General features: G+C 38.8%; 1 protein-coding gene and 1 long non-coding RNA gene across 44 annotated transcripts in view; one reads left to right on the top strand and one right to left on the bottom strand.

Annotated features, from left to right (window-relative positions):
• The window catches only part of LOC127971886 (NACHT, LRR and PYD domains-containing protein 12-like), a 280,835-nt gene that overhangs the window by 247,642 nt on the left and 21,011 nt on the right, over positions 1 to 12,182 (bottom strand). For 22 of the 43 annotated variants that reach the window (XM_052575176.1, XM_052575177.1, XM_052575179.1 and 19 more), the window contains exons 9-13: positions 11,804 to 11,977; positions 9,319 to 9,492; positions 6,638 to 6,811; positions 5,261 to 5,434; positions 560 to 733 (exon numbers count right to left, since the gene is read on the bottom strand). In XM_052575176.1, coding sequence (XP_052431136.1) covers positions 560 to 733; positions 5,261 to 5,434; positions 6,638 to 6,811; positions 9,319 to 9,492; positions 11,804 to 11,977 — 870 coding nt within the window. The remainder of the gene's footprint in view (positions 1 to 559; positions 734 to 5,260; positions 5,435 to 6,637; positions 6,812 to 9,318; positions 9,493 to 11,803; positions 11,978 to 12,182) is intronic. The other 21 variants (XM_052575197.1, XM_052575210.1, XM_052575196.1 and 18 more) reach the window with 13 other exon arrangements.
• On the top strand, positions 5,258 to 12,032 carry LOC127971892 (uncharacterized). The gene is made up of 2 exons (XR_008156947.1): positions 5,258 to 5,361; positions 11,905 to 12,032. It is a non-coding gene; the product is annotated as an uncharacterized LOC127971892 (long non-coding RNA).

Here is a 12,182-nt window from a genome sequence, read left to right as displayed (position 1 = left end):
TGTGTGTGTGTGTGTGCATGTGTGTGTGTGTGTGTGTGTGTGTCTACTTAACCATATTTTGAGAGATTTATTTAAACCTAGAAGGGAGATCAACCTGACAAAACCTGATATCAAAATATGGAAATTGAAATTTATTTTAGTAATTAAAAAAGGAAGAAGAAAGTAAAAAAAATGCAATTAGTTTTCTTCGGCGGTTTAGGTTTGGTTGTAGTATTTATAACTCACTGTATATAAGAATAGACATCTATTTCCTGATTTAAATAGAAAAGTCACTACAGAAAAATGAATGTGATGAACAGTAAGAATGGATCCAGCATCTTCATTTCTCAGTTCTGATAGTGTTGAATCGGTTAAAAGTCACGAGACTGAAGTGATGATGGTGTTTGAAAGTGTGTATTTCAGTGTGACTCTCAGTCCTGCAGCATCATGTTACTGAAGAGCAGATCATGTGTTCAATCATTTACAGCTCAATCAGCTGAACTCAGCAGAAAGAGACTCAACACTTCAGACATACTGTACTTTACACTGTTTCATGTGTAAGAGTCAAATATGATCTTACTCCAGTTTCTTCAGTTTACAGCGAGGATCCTCCAGTACAGCAGACAGCAGTGTGACTCCAGAGTCTTCTAGTTCATTCACAGACAGATCCAGTTCTCTCAGGTGTGAGGGGTTTGATCTCAGAGCTGAACACAGAGCAGCACAACCTTCATCTGTGACACCACAACCCATCAACCTGTAGAGAACAATGACACAGTGTGAATTGTAGTTGAAGTGTGTGTAGTTTGTTATTGACTCTGGTCTCAGAGCAGGAGAGGAGATATAATGACAAGCATTGCCACAAACTGCTGCTGACAGAATGAGATTTAGATGTTGATGCTCAATGCTGCTGTTTGAAACTGTCATGTGCTTCAGGACTGAACAGACACACAAAGCTGAATGTGAGATATTATTTGATAGTGATATAAGACAGATCTGTCTGGAGAAACAGTCACTTGCTCCTCTAATAAACACTAGTGATGGGAAGTTCGGATCATTTTACCGACTTTTGAGTCTCGTTCAGCAAAATGAATGAATCTTTTTTCGAGTCATTTCGTTCATTTTAGCAAAATGTAATTAAAATGTTACGTGTCACTTCCCCAGCACATCTAGTACTTAAGCAAGCGTTGATCACACAACAAACAATACAAAACTAAAATGCTATAAGATAGAGAAAAGATTAATTCATTCTTTACCTGGGTCTTCAGTCTGAGATTAGCTCACTTCTTGTCTGGCAAGTCTTCAGGTTGAAGTGAATTCCTTAATCACGTGACAGACCCATACGCTAAAACCAATGCAGTTCATCTCATGAGTCTTTCAGGTCGAGTCGCTCCTAAATTACTCCAGCCAATGTTGCCACGACACGACACGACAAAAGAACGAACAACCCGAAGAACCGAAAGATGAACTAATCAATTCTCTTTCCGGCTCAGATTGCATTGGGTTTAGCGTATGGGTCTGTCACGTGATTAAGGAACGAGTCAAAAACCCGATAGACAGGTGAATTACTACTAGCGGAACAGAACCTATAGAATAATGCGCATGCGCGACTGAACGAATCACTTCCCGAGACGACTCGTTCTTCCCGAGTAACATTAAAGATTCGTTCAAGAACAACTCATCACTAATAAACTCCTACAGGAGGACATCTGCTTCACAGGAGCCACGTGTTCCCCATTACACATCAGTTATTAACTCTTGTGATCAAACACATCACCCTGTCATGTTTGGTCTCATCTGACAGCTTATAAACTGAATACAGATGTGAAGAAATAAATCAAGATAGTGTTAGCTGTTAGTATTTAATCTTGATCAATTTTCCTGTCTTCAATAAAACTTTGCTCAGGATATCAGAGGAAAAGGAAACTTCTGATGGAGGAGAAAGACTGAAACTCTGCTGCTCCTGCAAACAGTGCTGACTCTATACAGTATGTAGGTTCACTTTATTATATTTATGATAAGTCTGATAATTTTAAAGTGATTGTAAGCTTCATTCTCTCATTGATCACTGTAGCAGGTTCGTAGCCAGCCTATTGAAAGGGGGGGTTCTTTTTTTCAAAAAGTGGACTTTTTTGCAGTTTTTCTCCATCGTTTGTATTTAATTATGAGGTTCAAATACTGAAATATATTGCGTTTTATTATTATAACCATGGCCATAGCCAGGCTTTGAAAATTAGTGAGGTCCAGGGAGTTTCTATAATAACCCCCTTATTATAGAATTGTGATATAATAACCCCTATAAATTCAACTAATTATATTTTTCTAACACTTGAAAAGAGACAGAAATGTAGATGTTTTTGGAGGGATGCTCTTTTTAAATCATGCCCTGTTTATTGCATCAAAGTTTGTTAACATACATATTACCCACCAAACGTGTTTTTTGCATAGTCAAGATTACAAAAGACAATTCTTAACTAAGTTCCAGTGGCGCAGAAGATAAACTGTGTGTCATTGATGTGATCAACACAGGTTCGAATCTGCCTTTTGGCGTTATTTTTTCTCCCTTTTCAAATTTCAAATCACATCAGAAAAGTATTTATTTTCAATGTAAATGAAGTAAATAATCAAAAAGTTAAGGGTAGGTGTAGGGAGGGTTTTATTGTCCCAATAAGGTGACATCCATTAAATTACACTCAATAAGTTATTATTGCATTCTGTTTTATAATGTACTACAATACTGAGGTGCAGATAATTGCCACTATTTGAAGTAAGTAGCCTAGTATAAACAGCAGAAAATCATGCTATTTGAATAGAGTATACATAGAATCTATTGATATTTGCACTTAGTGTAAATAGCATATCACAAAAAAAAATTCTCCTATTTGCACTTAGTGTAAATAGCCGCTCACTTTTTTGATAACTCCCAGACTAATGCAGGGCGAAGGAATGTTGCCAGATTTTCAATTAAAATAAACAAAAACCTATAAATAAATAAAATGGACTGAAATTATTTAAGATATTTTGGAAATTATAAAGTTATCGCTGACCCTAAACCTCAACTTCCTACTTTATTAACTTTCTAAAGTGTTAAATTAAGTGGAAAAACAAGTAAAAAACCCTTATAATAGCTGGATCTGACAACATAGATGCTGCGTCTCGCGCTCTCGCTCTCAACTCTCTGAAGACTCGTTCACTTCGGAAGCGTCTCGCAGCGATTATTTTCATACCACGGACTCTAAACATTCTGAATTATACATGCAGACATTCATATGAGGAGTTTAGCAGAAAATTAGTCAATCAGAGAACATTTTTTTTTTCCGAACATGAACAATTTACCGAGGTCCGGACCTCGGTGACCTCATAGCTGGCTATGGCCATGATTATAACAACAACTGTATTTAATAATGTAATTAAAAATATAATAAATATGTAATATAGAAGACATACAGATAATTAGCTAATTGGCTAGATAATTGGCTTTCTAGCCAACTAACGTGCTACATATATGGTAATTAAATGGCTTTCCTGAGGTAAATGTTATGTGACATAATTGTTCTCCAGCAGTTTTATTGACCTCTTTGGGCATTGAAAAAAACTGATTGATCGATATGAGGAGGAATATTAATTTATGTATCTTTCAACATTGTTCATTCGTGTATATTTACTATTAGCTAGAGATGATCCTGCCACTATAGGGATCTGTCATGTCACATTTACAAGCAGCAAAACTTATTACTTGAATTTTGTAATAAAATTGACAGAATCTGAGAGCTTAGATTATTTTTTATAACATAAGTAACCTGCTCTGTCTTGTCTGTCGATCTCCGTGTCCTCTATGCTTTGCGATTTTACTGTGCGTGAGAAAATTGATTTGTGGCATAAGAGCGTCTGGAAAGTGTCTCACGGTCAAAGCGTGAGAGCTGGCAAGCATCGCAAATTAATTAATCATTCCAAATAATTTACCTCAAGCGGTCTGCTTCGAAGTTCTCAGAGGAATAAGACGCGCACAGAAGGAGAAGCATTTCCATTGGCTCCAGTCTGCCGGTATTGGCCAATGAAAAAAGTTGATATTGCACAGCCAATATCACTGAATGTCCTACTATGTTTTATTATTATAATTACACTACGCTTATATGGCTATTGTATTGTAGACTATTGAGTGGAAAAAATAGAGAAATCCTTTTAATAATAATGATAAAAAATACCCCCCCCCCCAATCATCATTCAGAGCCGATGCATGAAAAAAAAAAAAAAAAGACTTAAATTCTGGACCTTTGGCAGTAAGGGGAGGTTCGTTCGAACCACCCGAACCCCCCCTGCCTACGGGCATGTGTAGTGAGTTCAAACTAAACTCAGACTCTGTTGAACTCTAAGGCCGGTGACAAACTGGCTGCGTGGCGCAAGCGTCTCAGCCGCGTGGCGTGTCGGTTTTTAATTCGGCTCCCATGTTAACAGGTTAGAGCTTACAGACCGCCCGCGTGAGACGCGCGGAAAACGCTTGCTTGCTAGAAATAGAACTGACGCCTATTTTTACCGCGACACGCGCGCGTGTTGGAAGCTTTTCCAGGCAAAATATAATAGGAAAATGTGTTTAAATGTCATTTTGTACACAAATACATATGAATTCCTGATATTTTGATATTTGAAAGTCTATAGGTTGGCATAAATTCAGATATAAATGTAATTTAACCAAAAATAAATAAATATCGATTTTCAAATATTGCACCTGTCAAACATAATCTATTTCGCTGTCAATACTTTTGACGGTGTCCTTTATCAGTAGGCGTAGGTGTAGGTGTGTAAAAACAAGTTGATATTGTTGTCATGAAGACAAGAGCCTGATCTGTCAACGTTCTCCCTCTACAGCAGCAGCGCACCAGCGCCGCGTCAGGCACGCTTCTGGTGTGTAAAGACACAGAATCCACCACGCTTCTGGGACGCTTCAGACACGCGGCGCTCACGCCACGCAGCCAGTGTGTCACCGGCCTAATCCTCTGTGATATTCATCCTCTGCAGTAAATCGTGAGTCTTCGACTCATTATTTTACACATTAATGTTCTTCTGAAGCTAGCAGAAACAACTCAAGATCCAGTAAATGTTTGGAGGGTCAAAAACAAGAGCAGCAGGTCATGTGATGTGATTGAGATTAATGAAATTAACTTCATCTTCAGACATTTGTGCTGAGATTTAACGTGTGTACTGAACATTTATTTTACAAGCTGATTTTAGTCTTAAATGTATTTTAAAGGACAAAGACACATGACTATCAGAGATATGATCTTACCACAGTTTCTTCAGTTTACAGTGAGGATCCTCCAGTACAGCAGACAGCAGTGTGACTCCAGAGTCTTCTAGATTATTATTAGACAGATACAGTTCTCTCAGGTGTGAGGGGTTTGATCTCAGAGCTGAAGACAGAGCAGCACAACCTTCATCTGTGACACCACAACATCTCAACCTGTAGAGAACAATGACACAGTGTGAATTGTAGTTATAGTGTGTGTAGTTTGTTATTGACTCTGGTCTCAGAGCAGGAGAGGAGATATAATGACAAGCTTTGCCACAAACTGCTGCTGACAGAATGAGATTTAGATGTTGATGCTCAATGCTGCTGTTTGAAACTGTCATGTTCTTCAGGACTGAACAGACACACAAAGCTGAATGTGAGATATTGTTTGATAGTGATATAAGACAGATCTGTCTGGAGAAACAGTCACTAGCTCCTCTAATAAACACCTACAGGAGGACATCTGCTTCACAGGAGCCACGTGTTCCCCATTACACATCAGTTATTAACTCTTGTGATCAAACACATCACCCTGTCATGTTTGGTCTCATCTGACAGCTTATACACTGAATACAGATGTGAAGAAATAAATCAAGATAGTGTTAGCTGTTAGTATTTAATCTTGATCAATTTTCCTGTCTTCAATAAAGCTTTGCTCAGGATATCAGAGGAAAAGGAAACTTCTGATGGAGGAGAAAGTCTGAAACTCTGCTGCTCCTGCAAACAGTGTTGATTCTATACACTATGTAGGTTCATTTTATTATATTCAAGAGTGTAAATGAATAAACAACTTTCACGTTTTAAACAATCTGAGGGTCTGATAACGTTGAAAGCTAAAGTGATTATAAGCTTCATTCTCTCATTGATCACTGTAGTGAGTTCAAACTGAACACATTCAGACTCTGTTGAACTCTAAGGGCCCTATTTTAATGATCTAAACACAAAGTGTAAAGCACACGGTGCAGGTGCACTCATCTTCAGACATTTGTGCTGAGATTAAATGTGTGTACTTAAATGTATTTTAAAGGACAAAGACACATGACTACTGTATTTTTCGGACTATAAGTCGCAGCTGAGTATAAGTCGCATCAGTCCAAAAATATGTCATGATGAGGAAAAAAACATACATAAGTCGCACTGGACTATAAGTCGCATTTATTTAGAACCAAGAACCAAGAGAAAACATTACCGCCCTCTCGCGGCTGTAGACAGTAATGTTTTCTATTGGTTAATTTCTCTTGGTTAATTTATCTCGGTTCATGTCAAATTCTGATAAATAAGTCACACCTGACTATAAGTCGCAGGACCAGCCAAACTATGAAAAAAAGTGTGACTTATAGTCCGGAAAATACGGTATGAGAGAGATGATCTTACAACAGTGTCTCCAGTTTACAGTGAGGATCCTCCAGTCCAGCAGACAGCAGTGTGACTCCAGAGTCTTCTAGATTATTCACAGACAGATCCAGTTCTCTCAGGTGTGAGGGGTTTGATCTCAGAGCTGAACACAGAGCAGCACAACCTTCATCTGTGACACCACAACATCTCAACCTGTAGAGAACAATAACACACTCTTCACTCTCTCACATCACATCAGATCAGATCAGATCAACAGGTACAAAAAAAAAAAAAAGACTAACTTTGAGTCAGAAGTCATAATTCTATACAGACTATTACATTTTTCTCACAGGACATAAAAATAATAATAGGAAATTATTACGCATTTGCTTCAAAAATCCTAATTTACATCAGATGTTTAATAATAAGAGAAAAGATGATGTTCATTGGTGCAGTTCTTTAACCCTTTCACTTCTGAGTGTAAAATATTCTAGCTGACCCCAGAGTGAGGATTTAGAATGTTTCCTCTCATTGTTTCCATGGAGACGCATCATGCTTGTCACGTGACACACAACAGACAGGAAACACTGCATTACAGATGTATCATGTTTATTTATTTGTATATATTTCTTTTTCAAAATATTCACACACTTGCTTATCATGTCTTCAACTCTGATGAGCTTGAGCGTGCGTGTGAGTGTGCGCGTGTGTGTGCATGTGAGTGTGTGAGTGTGAGTATGCGTGTGAGTGTCTGTGAGTGTGCGTGTGTGAGTGCGAGTGTGCGTGTGTGTGTGCGTGTGTGTGTGTGTGTGTGTGCGTGTGCGTGTAAGTGTGCGTGTGAGTGTGTGTGTGCATGTGCGTGTGAGCGTGTGTGTGAGTGTGTGTGTGTGTGTGAGAGAGAGAGTGTGCGTGTGTGTGTGTGTGTGTGTGAGTGTGTGAGTGTGTGAGTGTGTATGTGAGAGTTAAGGCCCTTTCACACTGCCATTCCGGCAAATACAGAGGTAAAGTGTTCCTGCAATTGTTCCCGGGTCGCTAGATTTTGCACTTTCACACTGCCAGTGATGACCCGGTATATGTGCGTGCTTTCACACACAACCCTTGAAGATCCCGTAACGACACGTGACATCAGCGCGTGACGTGTAATGTACGAGTCGACAACGCTAGGCACGTTATACTTTCACTGAAGCAACCCCGCAATGTTACTAGGTCCCCGACCCGGGTTCAATGCGGTAATCAATCCCGAGACGTGGTTGCTTTCACACAGAAGGCGACCCGGCAATGTTCCAGAAATATGCAGTGTCTGACGTGCAGTGTGAAAGGGGCTTTAGAGTGTGTTAGTTTGTTAGCATGTGTGTGTGATCGTCACTGTTACAAAGTAGCAGAACATTAGTCCAGAACAGTGATTACCTGTAACAGTGATTAACAGTGATTTACCCGATCACTATTGAATACTCAGATTATATAATCAAAGATAACTTGACTCAGGGCTCTCATGTCTCACACATGTCAATCAGTTCACACACCACATCTTTTATTTCTCACGCTGAGAAGTAAGAGGTAACTTGTCCTGCTTTATACAGTTAATATACGAGGCACAGAGATATGGAGGGAAGTTCTGTGCCGAGTTCATAGCTTTCTCGAGTAGTGATCTTCGATTCTTTAGTGAATCTTTCTCAGGAAGTAATCGGTCGAGCCGGTTCACAAAATCAAACTGAATCAAACTTTAGTTCTGGGTTGATGACGCAAGACACACAGCTGAAGTAACACGTCTGACTCAAACAGAACTGAATGAGCCGGTTCAACCTGCTGTGGAAGTTCGTTGAGGATTCTGATGAATGAGATATATATACTGTGCAGCCCGAGGCACATACTGGAAATATGCTTATTATTAATATTTACCAAAGACAAAGCATCACTATAGTTCTTTTGCATACTTCTTCTTCTGGACAAAACTTCAGTGCACTTTTCCCTCACCGTCACATCGACCGGCTCATTAAGGAGAGGTGTGCCGTATCTTTTCTAAGAGAAAACCCTACTGCTGTTCACACAGCAGACGAAAGAAAATAAAAATCCCATAGACTTACATTAACGGAATGTTCATGCATTTGAATCTCAACTGTCACTTTCTCTCTCTCTCTCTCTCTCACACACACACACACACACACACACACACAGAGAAACACAGTACACACACACACACACAAACACAGTACACACACACACACACACACACACACACAGAGAAACACACAGTACACACACACAGACACACACACACACACAGAGAAACACACAGTACACACACACACACAGAGTGAGAGAGAATCACACAGTACACACACACACACACACACACACACACACACACACACAGAGAGAGAGAGTGAGTTATCCCTTCAAGATGCTCACTGGGATATTGTGATATCCATTGGCTCACCTTTATGGTTTATAACAGAAGTATTTCCCATCTTAAAAATAGCAGAAGTGAGTATTCATCCTACAATCATATAAATTTAATTATATGAATTTTACTCACTGCAGTTTTAAAGCCCTAATTATGTTTGTTTGTTTTTATTATTTTTTTGTCATTAAATTTAATTGTATGATTTAATACTGTCACATGCCTTATTCATGCTTCATCTGTAGTTATCAGAATATATATATTCTCAATATATATATATACTGGTCTGAGATATACCCTATCAGAGAGATGATCTTACCACAGTATCTGCAGTTTACAGCGAGGATCCTCCAGTACAGCAGACAGCAGTGTGACTCCAGAGTCTTCTAGTTCATTCAGAGTCAGATCCAGTTCTCTCAGGTGTGAGGGGTTTGATCTCAGAGCTGAACACAGAGCAGCACAACCTTCATCTGTGACACCACAACATTTCAACCTGTAGAAAACAATGACACACTCTTCACTCTCTCTTCTCTTTTTTCTCTTTCTCTTTCTCTTTCTCTTTCTTTCTCTTAAGAGAGAAAGAGAGAGAGAAAAAGAGAAAAGAGAGAGAAAGATGATTGTCCAGCAGAAGTGGATTTGGACACACTCTAAGTGAGCTTTAGACCTCACTCTCAGATCGTTAAAACAGAGCACACAGAGTGAAAGTTAGTTGGGAAAGCAGGACGGGTAAGCTCTTCATTTTTTTATTAATTTCTTTTTTTTTTAGCATTTTGATTTTACGATTCCTGGACAAAATCACTTGTGATCAAAGATAGTGAGAGATGATATCTGGGAATATAGCCAGATTTGTGCTAAACTGTTATTAGCCACGTTTCCACTGTTGGGCTTAAACCGGGCGTGCTAGTGCGTGCCAGGGCCAGTCGTGTGTTCACTGTCACTTCTGGGGCTTGATCGTGCCTCCTCGGGGCTTCCTTGGGGCAGACGGCCAGGAAAACCTTGGGCCAAATCGGGCCAGCTGGGGCTAGAGGAGGGGTTATGAACAAAGAGGAGTTTCTCTGAGTCTGGAGAGCGTCAGCACCGTGAAAGATAACAGCTTTAACACCAGCATTAAACACTTTTAAAATCACTCTTAGTCAGCAGCGAGTATGACTACTGTGGCTACTGTGACTACAAATAAACAGAAAGACTCGACTGAATAAGCAGGCTATTTTCATAAGCGTTAAAAATGAAATAAATGAAGTGAAATGAAGTAGAAATAAATTTATTTATGTGTGATTAATTTTGAGACCTGATGAATTAATTCAATATGATCAATGTATCACTTATTCTACTATAGTAAAACATCAATGCTTTTGAATTTGAATATTTACCAAAGCATGCAAACAAACGGTCGCATTTATCATGTTCGTTTTGTGATCGCGCATGTTCCAGTGAGTTATTTCTTAGTTTTCTGATAACTTCTCTTTGTTGGTGAAATGATGGGGTTTCGTGACGTTGTTCTGAGAGGTGTGTAAAGGTCGTGTTTTAGTGAAGCGCAGCGGAGCTTCAGGCTCGACTGTGGAAACCCTGCGCTATTCTGGCCTCGGTGCTACTGGCCCGAGGATATTAGCCCCAGCCGGCCCGTTTTAAGCCCTGGCTCGCACTGGCCCGACAGTGGAAATGTGGCTTTTGATGCAGTTGACTTCTTAGCTTTGGCAACCTGAAGGAAAGGACTACAGACCACATCTCTTAAAACAATGTGCTCTGACTATCATTTCAATAATGTTTATATCCTGGCAATGCATACATTACTTATTGCATTTTAAAGATGTCAGAGAAAAAAAAAACAAGAGTATTATTCTATGTGCAGTACATTGAGCTCAGCTGTTCAGTGACTTGTTTGGGGCCACATTTATTTGTATTTTTTTGATACATTCATATTTTTTAAATATATAAAACAAATTATTTTATTTGGATGAATTTGTCTTTTATCAGAGTGACTAATTGTTATCATTTTTATTTGTGCTGGTTAATTATAAACTGCTAACAAAAGTGTGTGAGAGTTGTGTGAGGCCGAAGGGTCGAGGGCCACTGCTGCAAATATCTGAGTGTCTCCTTCACTAACAGATGTAATCTCTCTCCAAACCCTTTATATAATACAGCGTAAAAGTGGATTTCTTATACTGTGGCCCTCTATAGAACAGCATTAGTAACAGATCAATCTATCAGATTCTTTGGAAAGAAATTTACACTAAAACCATAATTCGGATCAGTTAGAAAAAATATAGCACACTGAGTCAGAACAGTATGAAGGTCTTCTGTTATTATTCATGTTATTATTGTTAAAATCACATGATCAGGGACTAGTTTTATGAATATGTTTAATGTTTTAGTTTTGCCATCTTTGGATGAACTGTATTACCGATCATTATGAAATCAAATCTTTTGCATTTGTTCAGAGGGAGTTTAATAATTTATTCTGAGTCCTGTAAATGCTATCAAGTCTAAAACATCAGCCAAGAGAGATAAAGACTACCAGCAGCTGGACATGACATTATTATGCTTTATATATTTATCATCATTAGTGCCATTGTAGTCAGAGTTAAACAATCTAAAATTATGGAATAAATATATTAATTTAAATATTGTTATATTAACAGATATTTCAAAACTGTAAAGAACACTGTTACCAGATCACATTTATATATACCAGTCATTGTGTATTTATCAAACTATATTTTACAAGCTGATTTTAAACAATTTTACATCAAACTATACAGCTTACTGAGGATAAAGACACGTGACTATCAGAGAGATGATCTTACTCCAGTTTCTCCAGTTTACAGTGAGGATCCTCCAGTCCAGCAGACAGCAGTGTGACTCCAGAGTCTTCTAGATTATTCACAGACAGATCCAGTTCTCTCAGGTGTGAGGGGTTTGATCTCAGAGCTGAACACAGAGCAGCACAACCTTCATCTGTGACACCACAATCACTCAACCTGTAGAGAACAATGACACACTCTTCACTCTCTCACATCAGATCAGATCAGATCAGATCAACAGCAGTGGTGGACGAAGTACTACAAAACCTGTTATAGCCTACATCTAATAACAGCCTAGATATGTTATGAAGCCTAACTTGCACGCATCAGGGAGTCACTCTCAAATGCGGGGTTTTTAAAATTGCTTTTAAATACGCGTGCA

This window comes from Carassius gibelio, chromosome B14 (assembly GCF_023724105.1).
Source record: "Carassius gibelio isolate Cgi1373 ecotype wild population from Czech Republic chromosome B14, carGib1.2-hapl.c, whole genome shotgun sequence".
Taxonomy (NCBI): Eukaryota; Metazoa; Chordata; class Actinopteri; order Cypriniformes; family Cyprinidae; genus Carassius; species Carassius gibelio.
Note: the sequence above shows the minus strand (reverse complement) of the source record. Positions and strands in the feature narration are given on the sequence as shown.